At 64.3% G+C, this 22,958-nt stretch overlaps 2 protein-coding genes across 4 annotated transcripts; one reads left to right on the top strand and one right to left on the bottom strand.

The window, feature by feature from the left end:
• Position 1: 1 nt before the first annotated feature.
• CHLRE_15g639056v5 (uncharacterized protein) lies at positions 2-9,518 on the bottom strand. Its single transcript, XM_043070601.1, has 12 exons — positions 7,687-9,518; positions 7,238-7,344; positions 6,202-6,708; positions 5,860-5,909; positions 5,355-5,463; positions 4,773-5,015; positions 4,268-4,369; positions 3,531-3,954; positions 2,679-3,214; positions 2,111-2,235; positions 1,853-1,908; positions 2-1,711 (listed from the first exon to the last, which is right to left on the bottom strand). The coding sequence occupies exons 1-12, from the start codon at positions 9,383-9,385 to the stop codon at positions 456-458; spliced, it is 5,214 nt and encodes a 1,737-aa protein (XP_042916438.1). The 5' UTR covers positions 9,386-9,518; the 3' UTR covers positions 2-455.
• A 120-nt stretch (positions 9,519-9,638) lies between these two features.
• CHLRE_15g637761v5 (uncharacterized protein) lies at positions 9,639-22,904 on the top strand. Of its 3 annotated transcripts, none has more exons than XM_043070571.1 (26): positions 9,639-9,987; positions 10,329-10,367; positions 10,746-10,900; positions 11,454-11,502; positions 12,068-12,142; positions 12,352-12,512; positions 12,969-13,089; positions 13,438-13,486; positions 13,762-13,882; positions 14,022-14,083; positions 14,294-14,406; positions 14,683-14,754; positions 15,033-15,086; positions 15,258-15,337; positions 15,439-15,523; positions 16,616-16,721; positions 17,045-17,186; positions 17,431-17,506; positions 17,790-17,899; positions 18,188-18,268; positions 18,636-18,732; positions 19,072-19,137; positions 19,572-19,678; positions 20,048-20,119; positions 20,546-20,618; positions 21,501-22,904. In XM_043070571.1, exons 1-26 carry the CDS (start codon positions 9,919-9,921, stop codon positions 21,624-21,626), a joined length of 2,361 nt encoding a protein of 786 aa, XP_042916436.1. In that variant the 5' UTR covers positions 9,639-9,918; the 3' UTR covers positions 21,627-22,904. The 3 variants fall into 3 exon arrangements, with proteins under 3 accessions (XP_042916436.1, XP_042916435.1, XP_042916437.1); XM_043070572.1 differs by lacking the exon at positions 14,683-14,754 and adding an exon at positions 12,619-12,642; XM_043070573.1 differs by lacking the exon at positions 14,683-14,754.
• Positions 22,905-22,958: the final 54 nt, after the last annotated feature.

The raw sequence follows: 22,958 nt of genomic DNA, 5'->3' as shown, positions 1-22,958 counted from the left end.
AACGGAACGCAAATTACATTTAAAGATGCCCGGTCGCTCACTCTGCCTCAGACCTCCTGTCTGCTTGGGCCTGAACCAGCACTTACCAACGCATTGCACTGACGTATCCGTCGGCACTGCCTCCACCCGCCCGCCTAGCCCGCCAGCACAAGTTGGTTGGCCACTGTCGGTATATCAGCATACCGCCAGTACCGATACATCAACAACAACAACAACAACAACAACAACAACAACAACAACAACAGCGAGCAACACCGCGACTGCGTTGACATCCAGTTCGCACCGCCCGCTTCGTGCCGCAGGCTGCCTCCCTCACACACGCACGGCCCCGCCTCGCAGCTACTGCCTACCGCCTACCGCCCCGTCCCCTCCCCGCCTTGCGACCGATACGCCGGACCGGTATCCAGACCCCATGGCTCCCTACCGCCTACCGCCTACCGCCTACCGCCTACCGCCTACGTCCCCTCCCCGCCATCCAGCCCCAGTCCGAACACATCGAGCAGCCCATCCGGCAGCGCCGCACCTCCTCCCACACCCGCCGCCCCCGCCCCCGCCGCCGCCGCACCCGCTCCCGCCGCCGCCCCACTAGCGCTACCTGTGCCGCCGCGGTTCCCCGCCCTGCTCCTGCTGCCGCCGCTCACACCAGCACCGCCCCGCACAGACGTCGCCGCCTCCGTCTCCTCATCCTCCTGTCCCACAACCTCGCGGGTAAACAACCTCTGCACTGCCTGCGCCTCCTCCTCCTCCTCTCCCGCCTCCTTACGAGACGACGACACACGCTCCACCACCGGCGCTCCAGCTGCCCCTGCCGCCGCCGTGGCACCTGGCGTGCCTGAAGGCATGGCCTTGCGACCGATGCGACGAACCGGGATCCGGGCCGCCGCCGCCGCAGCAGCCGCCGCCATCGCCGCGGGGTCTACGCCCGCCGCCCCAGCCGCGGCGCCCGGCTGCGGCTGCGGCGGCCGCGGCGGCAGCACCGGCGGCGGCGCAGCCGCGCCCGCGCCGGCGGCGTCGCGGCGGCGCGCCACGAACGATGGCGGCGGCGGCACCGCCGCCGCCGCCTCACTGCCCCTTCCACCCTTGCTGCTGCTAGTAGCACCCAGCAGCCGGCGGAGCTCCTCCTCCGCCTCAGCTATGGGGTCAAACTGACCCTCGCCGCCGCCGCCGCCGCCGCCGCCACCGCTGCCAACCGACACGTCAGCAGCACGCGCCGCAACCACGTTATCCGGCAGCGCCGCCTCAATCGCCGCCTCGAGCGCCGCCTCCTCCTCCTCCGCATCCGCCGCCGCCCGCACATCCGCACGGCGGAGCTGCTGCCGCTGCGCGCGCGCCGCCGCCGCCGCCGCGGCGGCCTCCTCCCTCGCGGCCTGCTCCGCCGCTGCCGCGGCTGCGGCGGCGGCCGCCGCCACCTGTCGCGCGCGCTCGCGGAGAGCCGCGTCCTCCTCAAACAGTGCCTGAAGCGTGGCGTTCACGCCCTCATCTTCCTCCTCTTCCTCTCCCTCCTCCTCCTCCAAATCTTCATCAACATCCTCGTAATCCTCAGCTCCATCCTGCAATGCTTTGCCCTCAGCCGCCGCGCCCGCACCCGCGCCCGCGCCCGCACCAGCAGCACGCTTGGCGGCTGCCGCCGCGGCCTTGGCTGCCGCGGCTGCCTCTGCAGCTGCTGCTGCTGCGGCCTCACGCTTCCGTGCCTCCTGCATTGCCTCCATGTCTGCGGTTACGAAGGGGAGGGGGGTTACACTCATGATTAGTTAAGGAAGTGGTAGACGGCAGACAATCTTGGGGAACAGCAGTCGTTACCGCCGCACGCTAACCACCGCGCCACATTTCCAACCGCCAACTACCAACCCACCCGCCGCCATCAACCGCTCCAGTGTGGGCTCGTCCAGGGTGCGGCCGTACCGCAGCCTGCGGGGGGTGGGGGTGGTGGTGGGGGGGGGGGGGGAGCATGCCCGTTGTCCAGGCATAGGCCACGCTCTCCTCCTCGCATTTGTGCATTGGGCTCAGATTGATTTGTGCTGATATGTACAACCCCCCGCCCGCCCCCCGCCGGCCCCCCTTCATCTACCCGCCTCACCCCGCCCGCCAAAACCCCCGCCCGCCCACACACCTGTAGGCCTCGTAAGCGGCCGCCGCCAGGCTGTACGACAGCCGGTCCCGCCGCCCCAGCTGCGCCCGCGCCAGCGCCGCCAGCCGGCCCGCGGACTGCGTGTGGGCGGGCGAGCCGGGCAGCGCCTGCGCGTGCGTGTGTGTGGGTGGTGGGAAGGAGGAGGTGGAGAGTTACATTCATGAGCAGTTGAGGAAGCGCGTGTGTGTATATGTGTGTGTGTGTGTGTGTGTGTGTGTGTGTGTGTGTGTGTGTGTGTGTGTGTGTGTTGTGTGTGTGTGTGTGTGTGGTGTGGGAAGGAGGAGGTGGGGTGAGGTGGGTGGCTATTTGAGTGGGTAATCAGGTTGAGGGGGTAGATACATTGAGAACTACATTCATGATTAGTTAAAATGTGAAAGAACAGCAACAGGCGAGCCCAGTCAGTACGATGTGAGTAAGTAGCGCAATGAGAGCAAGCACAAGCTGCGTAATGTCTTTGTACCTATGCAAAGCTATCAAAACAATAATAAAACTGAAGTAAACAACTACGGCATCAAAACAAGTTACCTAAACTGAGCTAAGAAACTCTCACCTGCGCTATGACCTGCGTGTAAGTGGCCAGGCCGCCCATCAGCTCCGCCACCGCCTCCGCCTGCGCCTCCTCCAACTCCTCGTCAGCCATGGCCGCCGCCGCCGCCGCCACCACCGGTGCCACCACCGGCGGCGGCGGCGCTCCTTCTGCAACACCCCCAGAGGAGACCAGCGCCTCATTGCCCGCCACCGCCACCGCCGCCACCACCGCCACCACCGGCGGCGGCGTCTCCGCAGCTGGCGGCGCCCCCGCCGCAACACCCCCGGGGGAGGCCCCTGACGACGCCGCCCAAGATGAGGCTTGGGCTGAGGCTTGGGCTTGGGCTTGGGCTTGGGCTGAGGCCGGGGCTGAGCCTGGGGCTGAGGCTGGGGCTGAGGCTGAGGCTGGGGCCGGGGCTGGGGAGGTGGGTGTGGGCGCCGAAGGGCCGGAGGCGGAGGCTGGCACGGAAGAGGCGGGCACCACTGCGGGTGACACGGGCGGCCAATGCCAGCCCGGGCCCAGATCCACGCCCAGCAGCGCCGCTCGCAGCGCCATGGCTGCAGGAGTAGGAGACGAGGGGGAGAGTGAATTGTACCGAACCCAGTTTAATAGAGCGAGGAGGAGAGCGAGGGGGGGATGGGGAGGGGGGTGGGGGTGGTGGGGGTGGGATAGAGAGAGCGGATGGAGGTGGCGGGCAGCAAACTACAGCAAAAAGCAAAGAACCCTTTGCCTTTGCGCCGCCCCCGGAGCCGCCCCCCACAGCCTTAAACCACAGCGAGCGCCCCCACCTCCAGGAAAAGTAGCGTGACCGGGGGACGAAACTTGTTGAAGTGTAGCAATTAGCATTGCTAAAAGCTTTCAAACAATACTCACCGTCAATGGTCGCCGCCATCAGGCAGCCGGCGCCTGCCCCCAGCCAGGCCTCCGCTGTCGCGCGGTCCACCGCCGGAGCCTTCACACCGCGTCCAGCAGCGCCGCCGCCGCCGCCGCCGCCTTTGGCGCCGCCGCCTTTGGCGCCGCCTTTTCCGCCGCCACCCTTTCGCAGCTTCCCGCCAGCTCTTGACTTGGCAGCCTCCTCTTCCGCCCGACGCGCCGCCGCCGAAAGCAGGCCCATCGGAGAGGTAGCGGCGGCGCCTGCGGCAGCGCCGCCACCGTTACCGTTACCGTTACCAACCGCCGCCGCTGCCTCGGCGGTTAGCTCGTCCGGATCGATGCCCTCCTGACGCAGCTCGGCGGCTGCGAGGCGGTTGACGGTTGCAACCGCCGTGGCGCCGTCGCGGCCGCCTGATAGGTCCACCTGCGTGTGCGCGTTGTTGCGTACCGTAATGGGGGCAATATGGATGCGTTAAAAAGTGGATATGTATGCTCCTGGCGACGAAAGAGTTGGTATACTTTGGTATACTTTGCCCAGGCAGAAGGCCAAGACATGCGTGACAAAACACCGCCACGCACCGCTCGTGCCCTAGCCCGACTCAGTCGCTCCGCACACGCCCCGCACACGCCACACGCCAAACCTCAAACAAACCCAAAAACACATGCACACACACGCACACACACACACACACACACACACGCACACACATGCACACACACGCACACGCCCCGCTCACCTCGTCTCCCAGCTGGGCAATTGCCTCCGTAAGCCGCTCCACGGCCGACTGCAGCGGCTGCAGCGCCGCCTCACACGCAGCCAGGTCGCGGCGGGAGGAGGCCTGGGTGTGTGGGGGTGTGGGAGATGGGGGGGGGGGTTACATTCATGATTATTTGAGAAGTGAAGTCGTAGCCAGGTACGGTAGCATAGCAGACTCGTTGTTACCAATGTCCGTGAAGGGGGTGGGGTGGGGGTGGAATTTGGGGCGGGAGAGGGGGTTGGGCATGTGAGAAGGGTAGAGGAGAGAGGGGTGAGGGATGAGGGAGTGAGGGAGAGGGATGGCCGTCCAAGCCGGGGAATGGGTTGAGGTGGGGGGCAAAAGGAAGGGGGGCGTCGCGCGCTGCGATCGCAAGCCTGAAACACGTGTTGCGTCCCGCACCCACCCACCCACCCACCCACCAACCAACCCACCCATCCACTCATTCCCCCACACCCCCACCACACAAACCCACACACATACCCACCAGCTGCAGCAGCGCCAGCGCCTCCTCACTCGCCCGCTCCGCGTCGGCATATATGTACGGCACCGAGTGGCGGTTGGCGGCTTCCAACCGACAGCGCGGGCAGCGGCAGTTGAAACCGTAACCGTCGCGCAGCGCGGCGCGGCGCACCGCGGCGGGCGCGGCGGCGGCGCCGCCGGACGCCCCCGCGGGGAGGTAGCTGAGTGTGATCTCTGCCCCAGAGCGGACGGGGCGCGTGGCCCGGACCTGGAGGGAGAGTGTGTGTGAGAGAGCGTGTTTTTTTTGGATAACCATAAAACACGAAGCCCGTGTGTGTATGTGAGTGTGGCTGTGTGCGTATGTGTGGCAGGTGTGGAGGGTCGTGATCGGGTCGTGATCGGGTCGTGATCGGGTCGTGATCGGGTCGTGATCGGGTGATCGGGCGAAAAAGCGGCGTGCCGGCGACATGTGAAGAATGCGGGAGAGCAAAGGACAGCGATGAAGGATGAGGGAGCAGATCAAGACAACGAATGTCAAGGTCATACGAAGACGAAGGATGCCGGCGCAACCAACAACCGGACATTGACGGAGCCTTCATTCACTCACCGCAAGGCTTCCTCCCGGCAGCAGCACCGCAACAGCGTTGGGCGCGCACGAGTGGTTGGCCAGCGCTGCCTCCGGCCACACACCCACCACGGAGGCCAGAGGCTCGCCCCTGTGTGGTGTGTGCGGGGATTGATGTGAGGTGTAATGTGCGGGGTTGGGGGTGTACGGGATTGGGGGTGAGAGTGAGAGTGAGTGTGGTGGTGGTGGTGGTGGATGGGACTCGGAATGGATGTGTGGGGATTGATGTGTTGTGGTTTCGTCATGTTGTGTGTCAGGAATGTGGGGATTGCGAGTGTGCGAAGCCAAGTGAACACAGTCCGATCGCACACGTACGGAGGCGGTGTGGTGGGTGCGTTGTTTGGGTGTGGTGGGAATGATGTAGATGATATGGTATCACAAACGGTGACAGCGGACGTATGCAAGCTGCGGGTTGCTGCTTGTGAATTGGGCCATGCACAATCGTAACGCAATAAAAACGCACTCCCAGCCAAACACACCCACCCACCCTGCTAGGGCCGCCGCTCCATCCTGCGTGTCCTCTGCCAAAAGGTTCACCTGCGTGTTTTGCGTGCGTGTCAACGTGTCACGAGGTTGTGTTGCGGGCTGGGTTACGTCATCGAATTGCGTTCTGTTGCAGCTGTACCGATGTACGATGTACGATGTACGATATACGATGTACGATCTGTTCGTCGTGAATGCCGTATCATTGCAAACCGCACACCCAAACCCACGATTACGACACCACGCCGAACCACAACCGCACCTGCAGGCGAGCCCACAATCGTTGAGCTCAGCCCCCCCTCAAATTATCATGAATGTAACCCCCAAACACACACCACACACGCACCTGCAGGCGAGCCATTATCTCGGCCGGCGGCCGCCTCCGCCCAGCCGCCTCCGCCGCCGCCGCCGCCGCCTCGGCGGCACCCCTGCGGCCTCCGCCTCCGCCTCCGCCGCCTGCACCTCCTCCTCCGCCACCCCTGCTACCGCCATCCCTGCTACTGCCGCTCGCCCTTTGCCCTGTGCCCGGCGGCAGTAGCAGCAACTCCGACTGTCGGCGCCGCCACGCCGCCAGGTCGGGCGGCGGCGCCGCCGCCAGCGAAGACCGCTCCCCTCCTGTGCCAAGTGCCGCTAGAGCTGCCCCATCCAGCTCCTCCTGACTCCTCCGATCCTGGATCCGAATTGCGGCCCCAGCCCGCGCCCCGGCTGCAGCTGTATCAGCGCTGCTACTGCCATTGCCGTTGCTGCTGCTGCTGCTACTGCCGCTGCTGCCGCTGCTACTGCCATCCTCGGGCGGCTCCAGGCCGTCGGCGATGCGCAGCAGCCGCAGCGCCGCCGCCAGCAGCGGGGCCATCTGTGTGTGATGGGTGTTTGTGTGTGTTTGGATGTTTTGGGTGGGGCGTGCTTTTGGTGGGGCGTGGCATTGGTGTGTTAAGTTGCAAAATGCGTTGCAATGCGTTGCGTTGCGTTGCGACAGGTTTGCGCAATGGTTGTGTCAACCCCCAGCCAGCGACGCTGACCCATTCAACTTCCTCCTCCTCACCTCGGGCACGTGCCCCCCTCCCCCCGCGCCGCTCGCATCATACTTTGACGATGATGGGACTACTTCGTTGGGCTCGGGCTCATTATCCCCCCCTTCTCTGTACTAATCTTTTTAACCCCCCTTGCTCCACGACACCTCGGCCCCCATCCCATAAGTATTATCGCTTGCAACGAACGCCTCTGCCTGCACTCCGCTCGTCCTAGGTTGGTATGGTTTAGTTTGGTCTGGCATTTACAACCACCTCCCCCCCCCTCACTTCACTTCATATTTGATACACACCATCCCATGGATGGCTACCCCCCACACACACAAACACTCCCCTCCACCCCCTCCCCCTCACCTCGGGCAGCTGCCCCGGCTCCCCCCGCGCCGCCACCGCGGGCGGCACGCACAGCAGCAGCTGCCCCGGCGCCAGGTCGGCGTCCGCCAGCAGACCCCAGCCCCGGCCTGATGCGGAGGGGGGTGGAGGAGGGAGGGGCGGGATTAGGAGGGAGAAGGGGGGATGGGAGGGGGAGAGGGGTTGCAGATTGTGGGCAGAGAGGGGCGGAGGGGGTGGGGGTCTAAACCGAACCCTATGCAAAAGACGGGGTTAGCCGTTCATGGAGAACGGCTTAAGAAAGATGAGGTCACGGCTTTAAAGTGCCTGCGTCACGTCCAGGGGGGGGGATCAGTATGCCGAAACCCTGCCGCCACATTCTTCCTGTCCCACTCACTTTCCCTCCACCGTACCTCCACCATCCCTCCACCATCCCTCAACCCATCCCTTTCCACCGCCGCCGCCGCCCGCACCTGCCACACGCGCCGCGCGCACCGGCCCCACATAATGCGGCAATGCGCCGCCGCCGCCGCCGCCGCCGCGATACACGTCCCGCACCGCCGCCTCCGCCTCCGCCGCCTCCTCCCTTTGGATCCGATCGCGATCCCGCGCCCGTTCCAGAGCCTGGATCCGTTTTTCCTCGGCCAGATCCTCCTCGATCCGATCCAGTTCCGGATCCGGCATGTAGGTGTAATCCACCACTTCCACCCCCGGCTCCTCCACCTCCCCCTCCGGGGGCTGTTGCTGCTCCTGCTGCCCCTGCCACTCCTGCTGCTGCTGCTGCTGCTGCTGCTGCTGTTGTCGTTCTTTCTGTTCTTGTGCGGCACTGCTTAGCATGTCCGCCCCGCCGGCCCCGGGTGTGGCTGCCGCACCCACCGCGGCAGCGGCCGCGAATGCGGACGAAACGGCCGCCGCGGCGTCGGCTGTCGCCACCTGCTGCTTCTGCTGCTGCTGCTCCCTTTGTTGCTTCCCCTGCTGCTTCTTGCCGGAGGGGGCTGGGGAGGGGGCTGTGAGACCCATGATGGCACTGAAGGACACGGACAGCGGCAGTGCGCCGTCATCACCTCCACCATCGCCCTTGCCCTGGTCCTTGGCGGCGGCAGCGGCGGCGGCTACGGCGGCGGCGGCCGTGCTGCTGCTAGGGCTAGGGCTGCTACTGCCGCCGGAGCTGGTGGTGCTGCTGGTATTATTGTTGGTGGTGCTGCTGCTACTGCCAGCCAGCGTGCCGCCGCTGGGGATGCTACTGCCGCCGCCGCCGCCGCCGCCAGGCCTGCTGCTGCTGCTGCTCTGGAATACAGCACCTCCCAGAGACGGCAGCGGCTGCCGAGCCACACCGGCGCCAGGCGTCGTGATGCGGTACCCGCCCCTCAAACCTGCGCCACCGCCGCCGCTGCCACCGCCGCCGCCGCCGCCACCTGCAATGGGCGCAGCCCTCCCTTTGCCCGCGGCAGTGGCGCCGGCGGCCGCGCCCGCGGCAGGGCGCGCGAGGCGCGGCGAGGCCGGCGACGGCGACTGCGGCCGTGAACGTTTGGTGGTTGTGGCGTTGGTTGTGTTGGTTGTGGGGCGGTCGAAGGTCAGGGGCCCGGAGGCGGCTGCGCCGGGCTTGCTGCCCTTTCCGGCATCAGCGGCGGTGCTGGCGGTTGGCGTGATTGTTACCACTGGGCCTCTGCTGCTGTTGCTGCTGCCGCTTCCGATGCCGTTCGTGCTACTGCTGCCAGTGCTTGCGGCGGCGCCGCCGCTGCTGCTGCTACTGCTACTGCTATTGCCGCCGCCCAGTACGGGCACGCCATCAACCGCCTCGAGCCGTGGGATGGGCGTAGAGGAGCCGGCGCCGCGGGGCTTGGCAGCCTTGGCTGCTAGCGCCGCGCCCCAGCCCGCAGCTGCCGGCGGCTTCCCACCAGTTGCCGGCGCGTTGACTGGGGCGGGGGATGGCGTTGACTGGGGCTGTGATGAGGTGGCGTCGTCGCCGGCCGATGCCCCGCGCGATGCCGCCGCGGGAATCGTGCGCCGGGTCGACGCCTGGCGCTGCCAAGCGGAGCAGCATGGCGATTCAGGTTGTAGAGCGAGTCCGCTAGCTGTGCCGGTCGGCAGCGGCACTATAGGCTTTGCTGCTATGTCGGAGGCCACGGAGCGCCGCAGCGACGCATTCGCAGGCGGCCGCCCGGCTTGCATGCTGGCTTTGTATACTGCTTCTATATGGAGTGAAGATAGCCAGTGAATTGTTGTTAGAGCACGGCAGTGGTGTGCGCAGAAGAGGAATCGTCTGGCGAGCGAGAGCCCAGAGCCAACCGGTTGCTCAGGCGTGACAGAGCCTCTAAGGTATCAAATTAGGCCAAAGCAGACTTAGACCAGGTCCCCGTACCGATTCTTCCCCTGGCGGGTGACATGGCGCCTCATTGCAAACGAATTTGCCATGGCGCTTCGTCGCAATGCACGTGCGGAGCAAGGAGCCCTGAAGCAAGCATACTGTTATACGTTTCACTGCCTGTGCTCCCCAAGAAGTCCTATACGCCTGGCGCCGGAAAGGGCTTTTTTGTCTTTGCTGCTCAGATCGCATTGCTGTGTCGTCTGCCAACACCAACTAGCTAGAATGCTGCTTTCTGACGTTAGGGTGTGTTGAGGGCGGTATCGCGCTCTCGGCTCTCGGGCGGACAGTGTCACGCCCATCGCAAGCACAAGCTCGCTAGAGAAAAGCAAGAGCGGTGATGGCGCCGCAAGGTGGAATAGCGGCGATGTTCAGCGCGCTGCCACCAGCGCGTAAGCGCCTCATAGCAGTGAGTGCAAAGTGTCAAACCGCACGCGAATCTGGCGCGCCGGTTTGCCGGGCCCTTCGTGACGCTGTTTCAAGCGCATAGCAAGCGGACCCTCAACTGCTGCGTGAACCTTTGAATGTATGCTAGAGGCGCAGACCTGGCCCTGCAAGCGGTTCGACAGTGGCAGTTTGGGCGTTCGGCTGACTCGGACACTGCTCGCCGGTTTACGCCTGCGCCCCCTGGCTCTCCGCCCTCTCCGCCCCGCCCACCCACGCACTCCCACGCCTCGCCCTCTCCACGCAATCCCCTCCCTGCCTCGCCCATTCCACTCATCCCGCTTCCCCGACCTCCTGGACGCACAGATTGCCGTGATTGCCGGAGGCCTCACCGCCGGCGCACAGGTGCGTCGTGTGCGCCTGCCACAGCGCGCTGCCATGGGTTCATGGGTTCGTGCCGGCACGCACATACGTACGGCTGTCGTACGGCCGGGTGTACGACTACCTTCTCCCTCAAGAGGGGACCTCCACACAGCGGGGTCGCAATGCACACAGGACCCGATGTGGCAAAGCACGCGTGGGCCCGCACCACCATGTAGGCACCTTCGCACCTTCGCACCTGGGGATCTCGCCCCCCCCCCAGCGCACAGTCGGTCGGGCACACGCCCCCTCCCCCTCCCGAATTTCCCCACCCCCACCCCCTCCTCGCTCTATTGCATTGGGTTTGGTTTAGTTTGGGCTGGTATCTACAACCCCACCCCCTCCCCGGGACTCTCCCTGCAGGTGAAGAAGCTGGTCCGCAGCGCGCAGCGCGAGCAGCGGGCGCTGTGCGCCGAGGTGGAGGCAAGCCGCGGCGGCGGCAGCTCGCGCCGCACCAGCACCGTGCGGATCGCGGTGGACAAGCGCTTCTTGAGGCGGCTGCTGGTCATTCTATCCATGTAAGTGGCGTGGTGTTGGGGACTATTTATGTTGGGGGCTGGGGGGTGGGGGGTCAAGTTTGCAGCTCTGACGTGGCATGTGTGGGGGTGGGTGGAATGGTGGGTGGGTGGGGGAAGGGCTGGGGTGGACAAGCGCTTTTCTTAGGTGGCTGCTGGCGGGTCACTCTGCTCGTGGAGGTTGGTTTGGGGGGATGGCAAGTGTGTGCGGGTGGTGGCGGTTTGTGTTTGTGTGGGTGGGTCGGGTGGGCTCTTGGGGCGGGGGCAGTGCTTGGTGGTCGTGGTGTGTGTGCGTGTGCGTGTTTTGACTAGTGATGCGAGGCGTGTGTGTGGCGTGAGGGGGACGGGCGTCGTAGATCGGGTGGAACCAGGGGGCCCGTCAGAGTCCACGGAGGGCAGGCCGTGGAGTTAAACAAAAAAGGCTGCTTCCTATGCTATCTCGCTCACAACAACTACCGGTATGCATCTGTGCCCTCAAAACGCACACGCCCTCCCAGCCAACCAACCAACCAACCGACTCCCCACGCTCCACCCCACCCCCACCAACCCGATGCAGCTGCGTGCCCAGCTGGTGGTCCAAGGAGGCGGGGCTCATCCTGGCGCAGGTGTGTGTGTGTGTGGCGGGGGGGGCGTGTGTGTGTGTGTGAAGGATGTGTGAAGTGTGTGGGTGTGGGGTGTGGGTGTAGGTGTGTGTGTGGGGGGGCGTGTGTGTGTGTGTGTGTGTGTGTGTGTGTGTGTGTGTGTCGGGGGGGTGGTTGGGGGACAGGGGAGGTAGCTTGCCGTGTCACGCTCACCAAACGACCACCAAGCACCTCCACACTGCCGCCTCACCAACTCACCACGTCACCACGTCCACTACCATGCGCTCGGGGCTTCCTGTGTGTCAGCCGCACGCTTTCCTAGCACTGGGTATTGCATTGGGTTTGGTGTAGTTTGGGCTGGAATCTACAACCCCCTGGGAACTCGGTGCTTTTCGGGAATGGGGACCATTGTCGCGTGCCACTCCGTTGTCAAGCATCGCCCACGCTCTCCTCCTCGCTCTATTGCATTGGATTTGGTTTAGTATGGGCTGGTATCTACAACCCCTCCCCACGCCGCGCCCTCGACACATCTCTTTCCCTCCCCATCGCTCATGTATCCACCCTGACATCACCTGCTCCCACCCCACAGGGCGGGCTGCTGGTCAGCCGCACACTGCTGACCGACTGGATCAGCCGCATCGAGGGCTACAGCGGCTCAACGCTGGTGGGTTAGCGGTTGCGGTTGCGGTTACAGTGGGTCATGGTTACAGTGGGTTACGGTTACGGTGGGTTACGGTGGGGAAGGGGGGCTAGGGGATTGCGAACACTCCCCTCCTCCCCATTCCCGCAACCCCCCCTTTGTACCTGGCTACGACTTCACTGCGTAAACTTAATGCGTGTACCCCCCCACACACACACACACACGAAACGCAGGTGTCGCAGCAGTTTGACAAGTTCTGGCGCTCGCTGGGCATGTTTGCCCTCATCGGCATCCCGGCCGCGGTGGTCAACAGCGGGCTCAAGTACATGCAGAAGCAGATCGAGCTGGCCTTCCAGGAACGACTCACCAGCTTCCTGCACGCGCAGTATTGCAGGTGAGCCGCTGATAACTTAGTAGTTGGCATTTGAAACTTTAGTCGTTTGGGGTGGGGAAAAGAGTGCATGTGGGATTTAGCTGGCCTTCCAGGAACGACTCACCAGCTTCCTGCACGCGCAGTATTGCAGGTGAGCCGCTGATAACTTAGTAGTTGGCATTTGAAACTTTAGTCGTTTGGGGTGGGGAAAAGAGTGCATGTGGGATTGAGCTGGCCTTCCAGGAGCGTCTCACCAGCTTCCTGCACGCCCAGTACTGCAGGTGAGCTGCTGATAGTTTGATGATGCACACCGTCCTTTTTCCCAGCCATCAACCAACAAATCCACCGCGAACCAACCAACCCACCAACCCTCCACCCCACCCACCCCTGACCAACCCCCAACCCCTAACCAACAACCCAAGCCGCTCCAACCCATACCCCGCACCCCTCTCCTCCTCCTCCTCCTCCCACCCACAGCAACCGCGCCTACTACGCCGCCTCCACGCTGGGCGGGCTGACGCACGCCGACCAGCGCATCACGGAGGACGTGGAGAAGTTCGCGGCAAGCATCAGCGAGCTGTACGCGCACACGTTCAAGGTGAGGGGTTACATTCATGGTTATATAAGTTGGAGGGATAAGCACGAGGGATAAGGCAGAGTAAAGCTAGAGAACAAGAAGTGCGGTAAATCGGTATTCGCCAAGTTACAGAAGGGCATACAGTGTATTTGTGTGTGTGTGTCGGGGGGGGGGGGTTGCAGGGATGTTTGGAAAAGCGGTAGCGGGGGGGGGGGGGGTCGGGGCGTGTGTGTCTTGATGTGTGCCAGCATCAGCGCACGTGGAGGACAGCTGGCTTCAAATTGTCACTGACTTGATACACGCATGGACGGCGTACGGTCCGGATCCTCCCCAACCGCCTCGCCATCTCCCATCTCCCCCTCCCCACAGCCGCTGCTGGATGTGGTGTTGTTCACTCGCAGCCTGGCGCGGACCATGGGTGAGCGGCCGGCAGGGAGAGGGGAAGGGGGGGGGGGGCAGATGGGGCGTGTAGGGCTGGGGGCAAGTGGAAATGAAAGGGTGGGGCGAGCAGCCTGGCGAGCGACCGGGAGGGAGAGAGGTGGACGAGGGTGGGATTCGGGAAGAACAATTGAGGGGGGGGGCGACACAAGCGTGCTTTGCATCCCGAACCCCTCCCCCTCCCACCTCAAAACCCCCATTCCTACCCCCCACTTCTCTGTACTAATCTTTGCAACCCCCCGCTCCCCACGCTAGGCTACCGCGGCCAGTTCATGCTGTACGCCTACTACGTGTGTGTGGCCTACCTGCTCCGCGCCATCAGCCCGCCCCTGGCCGCCATGACGGCGCAGGAGGCGGCGTTGTCGGGCGCCTTCAGGTGCGGAGGGGAGGGAGGGGAAAGCGGGGGAACGGGGGTTTGGGGAGGGGCGTGTCAGGGCGTGTGTGTGTTTCGCGCCATGACGGCGTAGGAGGCGGCCCCTCCTCACCGCCCCCACTCACCACCCGCACACACGCAGGGCGGCGCATCAACGGCTGGTCACGTGCAGTGAGGAGGTGGCGTTCAACGACCCGCCCGCGGGTGAGTGATAGAAACTGGGGGAGGGGGAGAAAGGGCGCAAATGGGGGCTAGGGGGCTGGGGGGGGGAGGTAGCTTGGTTTGGTTATTTGGGGCTGGTATCTACAACCCCCCCCCCCACACACACACACCCCTACACACACACCCCACACACAACCCCAACCCCACCCCCAACCCTACACCCACACACGCCCCCTCTCACCTGCCCCCCAGGCGCCGCGGAGCAGCTGGTGCTGAACCAGCACCTGCGGCGCCTGCTGCGGTACACCGGGCTGTCGGCGGCGCAGCGCGGGATCCAGCAGGTGGCGGACGGCTACTTCGTCAAGGTGCGAGCGGGGGAGGGGGGGGGGAGGGGAGGGGGAGAGTGAGAGTGGGGAGAGGAGGTGGCGGACGGCTACTTCGTCAAGGTAAATGTTTGGGGGGGGGGGGTTGCAAAGATGGTTGGAAAAGCGGTACAGGATCCACTGAAGATTGCAGAGGGTGGGGAGGGGGGGGAGGGGAGAGGAGGTGGCGGACGGCTACTTCGTCAAGGTGCGAGTTTAGGAGGAGGGGACGGGAGGGGGGGAGGGGGGGTTGCTAATATGGTTGGAAAAGCGGTACAGGATTCATTGAAGATTGCAGAGGGTGGGGAGGGGGGGAGGGGAGAGGAGGTGGCGGACGGCTACTTCGTCAAGGCGCGGGTTCAGGAGGAGGGGAGGGGGGATTGCAGGGTTTGAAAACATTGGGAACAGGATACAAGCAGGGGAATCAAAAGGGGATGGGGGGGGAGGGGTGGCAAGGATTGGTACACCGGGCCTGCATACACGAACTTGTCTCTTGTGGTTGGTGCTGCTCAGTGCTCACCCGGTACCCATTTGGAGCTTAACATATATACATCCCCGTCGCTCCCTTCCCACGTTTGTCGGGATTGTTGCTGAACCTTCTTTTCCCCCTACTAATACCTCAAACACAGTACTTTGCCAGCGTCACGGCTCTGGTGGTGTACGGCCTGCCCATCTACTTCCAGGTGCGTGATCCGGACTGCGCCTGTCAGGTCGTCCCTCCTTGTAACTCCGCGACCACCGTTTGCACCACCACCACCACCTGCGAACCCCATTTCTTAAGTAACCATGAATGTCAAGCCCCACTTCCGTGTTCAACACAAACCATGTGCAACAAATGGGTATCCCACCCTCAGGACCCCTCCCGGCGCGGCAGCCAGGGCGAGCTGACGCGCGACTACATCCGCTCCATGCGCCTGCTGCAGAACACCAGCAGGTGCGGTTGATCATGAATGTGGTATCCCCCCTCCCAAGATTGTCTCTCCTTAGCTAATCATGAATCTCTTCTCCCCTCCCCGTATCCCGCCCGCCGACCAGGGGTGTGGGCGACCTGATCCTGGTCTACAAGCGCGTCACGGCGCTGGCCTCCCACACCAGCCGCGTGTCGGAGCTGCTGGAGCAGGTGGGGGGAAAGAGGGTGGGGAGATGGGGGGTGTCAGGGCGTGTGTGTGTATGTGTGCGTGTGTGTATGTGTGCGTGTGTCACGGCGCTGGCCTCCCACACCAGCCGCGTGTCGGAGCTGCTGGAGCAGGTGTGTGTGGAGGGGGGGCGAGGGTGGGCAGATGGGGGGTGTCAGGGTGTGTGTGTGTGTATGTGCGTGTCACGGCGCTGGCCTCCCACACCAGCCGCGTGTCGGAGCTGCTGGAGCAGGTGTGTGTGGAGGGGGGGCGAGGGTGGGCAGATGGGGGGTGTCAGGGTGTGTGTGTGTATGTGCGTGTCACGGCGCTGGCCTCCCACACCAGCCGTGTGTCGGAGCTGCTGGAGCAGGCGGGGGGAAAGAGGGTCGGAGATGGGGGGGTGTTAGGGTGTGTGTGTATGTGCGTGTCACGGCGCTGGCCTCCCACACCAGCCGTGTGTCGGAGCTGCTGGAGCAGGCAGGGTGGGGGGGGGGAGAGGGCTGTAGATACCAGCCCAAAATAAACCGAACCGAGAGCGGGGGGACGAGGGCTGGGGATAGGGGGCCTCCACCGACGCAACCAGGGGGCGGGGCCGGGGATTGGGATTGGGCTTTTGAGGTGAAGGCGGTGGAGGTTTCGCGCGCCTGTGTGGTCTGGCCACGCCAGGACCCGTTGGGAGAGAGGCCCCGTGGGTGCACAAATAGAAACGAGCCCTGCGTGTCCGTGCAGCGAGAGAGCGACACCCACACTGAGGGCGCCCCCCTCCCCCGCACACAGCCCCCTATTCACACCCCACACCTCCCAACCCCTGACACCCCACACCCCACACCTCACACCCCACACCTCACACCCCACACCGCACACCCCACAACTCCGCGTCTCCTTAATGAATGATGAATGTAACCCTTTATTGCTAGCCTGGAGCTCACGACGGCGTCTTGCATTCGCATTCACTAGCAAGCACTAAGCTAACCCTGCCCCCTGTCCGCTGGATTTCACGGACATCGGTAGCAACGCGTCTGCTATGCTACTGTACCTGACTGCGCCTTCACTTCTTAGTTAATCATGACTGTAAACCCCCACACGGCCGGCCCCAGGTGGCTCGGCTGGTGGGCGAGGACGCCGAGCACCGCGAGCTGTTCCGCAAGAACGTCAGCGTCAACCACTTCCTGGGGCTGTCAGAGCCCTACCACGCGCCCGGCGGTGAGTCATGAAGAAAGAAAACATTGAGCAAGGACATATTCATATAGTGTTAGCAGGAGTAACAAGGATGGCAAGGGGTAGAAGGGCCCCCCCTGCGCCAACCCGCCGCCCCTGACCCCAAAACACAACCTCTCCACCCCCAACCTCCACCCCACAAGCCCCGACCCCAACCTCCACCCCACAACCACCCCCACTCTCACCACACAACCACCTCCACCCTCACCCCACAACACGAACCCCCCCTGCCTACGCCTTCACTTCTTAATTAATCATGAATGTAATCCCCCCACGCCTCCCCTCCCCCGAACCCCACACACCCACAGAGGCGGCGCCCGCCACGGAGCCGCCGCCGCCGCCGCAGCGGCTGCTGGGCGCCACGCTGTGCTTCCACCGCGTGGCTCTGGACTCGCCCGACGGCACGCCGCTCATCCGCGAGCTCAGCTTCGAGGTGCTGCCGGGCAAGAGGTGAGGAGGGGGGGGGGGGAAGAAGGGGAAGCGCGCGTGTGTGTTTTGTTAGGGAAGAGCCGGCATCGCCGTGGTGGCGAGTCCCCATGCGTCCCCTTCCGCCGCCCGTGCTGACACCTCACTGCTACGGCCCCGACACTGATTCTCCTTCCGCTGCCGTACACACACCTCATTTTGTTGTTGTTGTTTTCAACATCAACACATACACTCTCTCTCTCTCTCTCTCTCTCTGCACACGCTGCAGTGTGCTGCTCATGGGCCCCAACGGCTGCGGCAAGAGCTCGCTGTTCCGGGTGCTTGCGGGGCTGTGGCCGCTGCAGGTGACTGCGGGGGGGGGGGGAGGAGGGGGAAAGGAGGGGAAATGGGTTTGACACGCCGTGTCGGTTCTGTAGCGCCTGGCGGGGAGCGGCATCTTGCGGGGCTGTGGCCGCTGCAGACGATTGCGAGAGGGGGGGAGTGGCTGGGGAAAGGAGGGGGAAAGGAGCGGCGAAAGGAGGGGAAAGGAGGGGGAAAGGAGGGGGAACGGAGGGGGAACGAGTGTCCAGTCCATCACGCACCACCCCCACCTTCTCCTCCCCTCTCCTCCCCCACCTTTTACCTCAGGCGGGCGAGATCACCACGCCCGAGAAGGGCAAGGTGTTCTACCTGTCGCAGCGCCCCTACCTGGTCACAGGCACCCTGAGGGACCAGATCCTGTACCCCAACCCGCCCCGGTGAGTGGTATTTCCGAGCGAGTTGTTGTGTGTGGTTACAAGGTGGTGAGCACGACGTGCATTCCTGTCCTTGTGTCTACGGAGTGCCTAGGGAGCTATAATTCTAGCTATCTGGCTAGTTATCTACACCTCCCTCCCACCCCCACCTCCCTCAAATACACACGCACACACACCTCCCTCCCTCCCTCGCTCCCACATGCACGCACACACACACCTGCCCTCCCTCCCTCACACCCCACCGCCCTGCCTCCCTGCCTCCCCCCTCGCCCACTCCCTGCCTCCCCACAGCTCGGTGTGGCGGGGCGCCACTGCCGCCGAGCACGACCACTTCGCGGCCTGCAGCGGAGGCCGAGTGCCGCCCGCACCCAGGTGGGTGGGTGGGTGGGTGGGTTTGTGTGGGTGTATGTGTGGGCTTGTGTGGGGGTGTGGGTGGGTTTGTGTGGGCTCGTGTCGGCTTGAGGGTGGGGTGGGGGTGGGGGGCTTGTGTTGTTTTGTGTGGCCTTGTGTGGAGAGGGGTTGTGGATTTGTGTGGGCGTGTGGGTGTGGGTTTGTGTGGGCGTGTGGGTGTGTGGGTGTGTGGAGGCTTTCCGATGTCCGCTGGCCCCGGATCCGCGATCCGGGTCTTCGCCCGAACCCAGACTGCTTGTCCGGACTTGCATCAAGAGCGCAAAACAACAAATACTTACTCAAGAAGTCGCGAACCAAAAATTCGCAAACCAAACATTCGCAACCGCAGCGCCGAGCTGGACTCGCTGCTGGGCGGCTGCCTTCGCGCGGTGGAGCTGGAGTACCTGCTGACGCGGCACGGCTGGGAGGCGGTGCACAACTGGAACGTGAGATTGGGAGTTATTGAGAGAGACGAGATAACGAGATATACGTGTGCAAGTTGCCTGACAGAGTTATTGAGAGAGGAATTGAGGGCTTGTTGCATGCATATACGTGTGCAATGGGCCGGGTTGTGGTATGTTTATGGACAGCTGGAGTTGCGTGTGTAGGCGGGAGTAGCAGCAGCTGTTGCGGCGAGGGGGTGGGAGATAGAGGGCGGGGGCAGCCGTCCCTGCAAGAGGCACCTGCCTGCGCCTCGTGCCTATGAACGCACATACCATACCCTGTGCTTGATTGCGAACCCCCAACCCACTGCCCCGCTGCCCCGCTGCCCCACTGCTCCGCAGGAGGTGTTGTCGGGCGGCGAGAAGCAGCGGCTGGCCATGGCGCGACTGCTGTACCACCGGCCGCAGGTGTGTGTGTGAGGGGGAAGGGGGCGGGCGGATTGGAGGGGAAATGGGAGGGGAAATGAGGCACGCGTGTGTGTTGGGGTGGGGGTGGGGGTGGAGTGGGGGCGTGGGGGGGGGGGGGGTTACCAGCCCAAGTTAAACTGAACCCAATGCAATAGAGCGAGGCGGGGGGGCAGGCGTCACGGGACAGACATGGCACACACTCCCCCACTGTGCCCTGCTGGATGTGGCTGCGGGACTTCACGTGCATCGGCCACGACGCGCCCGCTGTACTGTTCTGTGCCGGGCTACAACTTCGCTTCCTCTTTATTAAAGTCTGTAACCCCAACCTCCGCCTCGCCCCAACTCCCAACACCTCCCAACCTCTCCCAACCCCTCCTCCCCCACCCTCTCCCCTCCCACCCCCCTGCCCCCTCCTCCTCCCCCCACCCCCTCAGTACGCGGTGTTGGACGAGTGCACCAGTGCTGTGTCGGCGGACGGCGAGCTGCGGCTGTACGGCGAGTGCCTGCGCAGCGGCGTCACCTTCCTGTCCATCGCGCACAGGTCAGGGGGGGGGGAAATGGCGGGGAAAAGCGTGGCGTGTGTGTATGGGCGTGTCGGTTGGGGTGGGTGCCTGCGCAGCGGCGTCACCTTCCTGTCCATCGCGCTCAGGTCAGCAGCGGGGGGGGGGGATCGGATGGGGAAATGGCTGGGGAAATGGCTGGGGGAGGGTCATGCCCGAGCCCAATGAATAAGCTCATCATCGGCAGGAAACCCAATTGCTAGACTTCACGGACATCGGTAGCAACGCGCCTGCTATACGGTACTACTGTTCCCAACTACGCCTTCCAAGTAATCATGAAGGTAACCCCTCACTCCTTAACTCGCATGAATGTAACCCCACACCCGTCCCAAACTCTCACCCCCACACAGGCCCGCACTGAAGCGCTTCCACTCGGCCGTGATCCACTTCGACGCCAACGTGTCGCAGACAGGACTGGGCTGGTGAGGAGAGCGCGTGTGTGTGCAACAAAAAAGTATTTAGTTGATGCTGTAGTTGTGGTGAGAGCGTGCGTGCAACAATAAACCATAGGGTGCGTGTGTAGCCACTACAGGCTCGTGCTGTAGGGTGGTATTGTTAGATGTTTGTGTTCGGTGTGGGACGCGGAGGGGGGAAGGGGCATGCTAAGCCCCACCCGCAAAGGCTGGCACGCTCGGTCGGCTGGGTGGGTCTTTTGTGGTGGTGGTGGCACCTGTGGGGTGTGGGTGCCCCTCGCGCTCTTCACACACCCTGGGCTGCTTCTCTCGCGCCCACCTCCATGCCCTAGGCAAAGTCATCCCATCCTTGATCCCTCCCCCACGCCCTAGGCAAGCATAACCCGTCATTGACTCCTCCCCAACAACACACGCCTCTTCCTCGCGCGCTTGCAGGTGGAGTGAGGCGCTGGAGGAGCCTGGGCCCGGCTCCGCTGCCAGTGCGCCCGCCGCGCTGCCGCCCCTGCAGGTGTGTGTGCGGCCGTGTGTGTGCGGCTGTGCGCTTGCGGCCCTCGTGGGTGTGGGCGCGGGCTTGGGCGTGGGCGTGGGCTTGGGCGTGGGCGCAGACGTGTGGGCGCAGACGTGTGTGAGCGGCCGTGTGTGCGCGGCTGTGTGTGAGCGGCCGTGTGTGAGCGGCTGTGTGTGTGAGCGGCTGTGTGTGTGAGCGGCTGTGTGTGTAGCGGCCGTGTGTGTGAGCGGCCGTGTGTGAGCGGCTGCGTGTGTGAGCGGCTGTGTGTGTGTGTGTGAGCGGCTGTGTGTGTGTGTGTGAGAGCGGCCGTGTGTGTGAGCGGCCGTGTGTGTGAGCGGCTGTGTGTGTGTGTGAGCGGCTGTGTGTGTGTGTGAGCGGCTGTGTGTGTGTGTGAGCGGCTGTGTGTGTGAGCGGCTGTGTGTGTGAGCGGCTGTGTGTGTGAGCGGCTGTGTGTGAGCGGCCGTGTGTGAGCGGCCGTGTGTGAGCGGCCGTGTGTGTGAGCGGTCGTGTGTGTGAGCGGCCGTGTGTGAGCGGCCGTGTGTGTGAGCGGCTGTGCGCTTGCGGCCGTGTGTGTGAGCGGGCGTGGGCGTGAGTGCATGTGCGTGGGCATGGGCGCGGCCGCAGAAAGTGACGGAAAGGCGGGTCGCTCTGACGTGGCGTGTGCGCAGGGTGTCGGTCGTATGCAATACGCCTTGCTTGCTTCTCGCCCTCCGCCTCACCGCCCTTCGCGCCAGCTGTCGACCCCACCGTCTCCAGTCCCACCCACCTGCCCTCTCAAGTACGCACCCGCTCACTTGCCCGCGAACCTCCCACCTTCCCACCCTCTCACCCCCTTCCCCGCTTCCTTAACTAGTCATGAATGTAACCCCCTTACGCGCGCAGCCCGGCGGCGGCTCCGGCGCGGGAGCGGGAGCGGGAGCTGGCGCGGGGAATGGCGGCAGCGGCAGTGGTGTGCCCACGCCCACACACGCCGCTCGCCGGGGCGGCGCCGCCACCGGGGGGCAGTAGCTGGAGCAGCGGGAAGGCAGTAGCTGGAGGTGCCGCCACTGGCTTTGCAGTAGCTGGAGCAGCAAGGCGGGAGCGAGGCAGCGGCAGAGATGGAAGCGGCGGCGGAGATGGAAACAGCGGTGGCGGTGGCCGCAGGGCCGAGGTTGGGGTAGCGGCGGCGGTCGTGGCCGCGGAGGCGGCGCAGGCGTGGCAGCGTGAGAGGAGGCGGCGCAGGTGGAACCGTGGCGCCGCGGCAGCACCGCCACGCCAGGCACCTAGCTGCTACTCGGCACCTAGCTGCTACTCGGCACCTAGCTGCTGCTCGGCACCTAGCTGCTGCTCGACTTGGAGGCATGCGCCTGAGGTTAAGGGGGGGCAGGGAGGCACCTAGCTGCTACTCGGCTTGGAGCTAGGCATGCGCCCCTGGTGAAGGCTGCCGCGAGGAGGAGGCCGGAGGGGGCGGGGAGGCCTCGCACGACGACTCAGGCGGCGGGTGGAGCCGTGGCGTGTGGATATGCGTATGCACAGCGGTGTATGCACGGTGGTGCGGCGGCGGTGGCGGCGGCGGTGGCGGAAACACGGGCGTGGCCGGTGCTTTTAGGCCTTTGGTGCGCGCGCGGAGGGCGGGGAGGGGTTGGGGCGGGGGGGTGCGAAGTGGCAATGGAGGGGATGGAGTGGCAGAAGGGCGAGTACGTGCGGGCGGGCACTGATGGGAGCGCCTGGAAGCACACCTGACGGCTGGTGCAAACACATTCCAACGCTCTGTCGCTGCTGTGAACACATGCATGTGGCAGAAAGGGATGTAGAATTGTAGATACGAGATGCGGGAGCTGTGTGTGTGTTTGTGTGTGTGTGTGGGGGGGGGGGGGGGGGGTAACCATCCATGGGATGGTGTGTATCAAATATGAAGTGAAGTGCCGACGTCCAGAGGTACAGGGGGGGGGGGCGGGGCACATGGGCACGGGAGCCGATTTGGCAAGTACCGTGCCGTATTGCAAGTAGCTGGAGGCGCCGCATGCTTACATACTCCGAAGGACGCATTGAGAGCTCACCATGGTGGCAATGTTGTTGCGGGGTTGGGGACGCGCATGTTCCCACGTGACAGTCAGCACCTGGCCGCGCAAAATACTCTTGCCGGACGGGCTTAGTAAGTGCATGAGGTCTAGTGTCAGCGCGGTAGGCAGCTAGGTGCCGGCTTGCTACAGCTTGGGGCCCAAGTTTCAGGATCCAGGAAAAAACGGGCCCAGCTCCATTTGGGCCCGCCTGCACCAAACATGATGGTACATCGCTAACTAGGAATAAGAGAGAAAACCGGTTCATTCCTGATTTACAGAGACTGGTTCTTGTGCGGTT

Source organism: Chlamydomonas reinhardtii, chromosome 15 (assembly GCF_000002595.2).
Source record: "Chlamydomonas reinhardtii strain CC-503 cw92 mt+ chromosome 15, whole genome shotgun sequence".
Classification (NCBI taxonomy): Eukaryota; Viridiplantae; Chlorophyta; class Chlorophyceae; order Chlamydomonadales; family Chlamydomonadaceae; genus Chlamydomonas; species Chlamydomonas reinhardtii.
Note: the sequence above shows the minus strand (reverse complement) of the source record. Positions and strands in the feature narration are given on the sequence as shown.

What these genes read in the sequence shown, in the direction of transcription:
- CHLRE_15g639056v5 (XM_043070601.1), bottom strand. Translation starts at nt 9,385, where the DNA reads ATGCAAGCCGGGCGGCCGCCTGCGAATGCGTCGCTGCGGCGCTCCGTG. An exon ending in GCGCGCGGCGCGTGTGGCAG is followed by an intron (nt 7,345 to 7,686) that starts GTGCGGGCGGCG and finishes CCTCCGCATCAG; the next exon opens with GCCGGGGCTGGGGTCTGCTG. An exon ending in GATGGCGGCGACCATTGACG is followed by an intron (nt 3,215 to 3,530) that starts GTGAGTATTGTT and finishes CTACTCCTGCAG; the next exon opens with CCATGGCGCTGCGAGCGGCG.
- CHLRE_15g637761v5 (XM_043070571.1), top strand. Translation starts at nt 9,919, where the DNA reads ATGGCGCCGCAAGGTGGAATAGCGGCGATGTTCAGCGCGCTGCCACCA. An exon ending in GAGGTGCTGCCGGGCAAGAG is followed by an intron (nt 17,187 to 17,430) that starts GTGAGGAGGGGG and finishes CACACGCTGCAG; the next exon opens with TGTGCTGCTCATGGGCCCCA. An exon ending in TGCTGTACCACCGGCCGCAG is followed by an intron (nt 19,138 to 19,571) that starts GTGTGTGTGTGA and finishes CCACCCCCTCAG; the next exon opens with TACGCGGTGTTGGACGAGTG.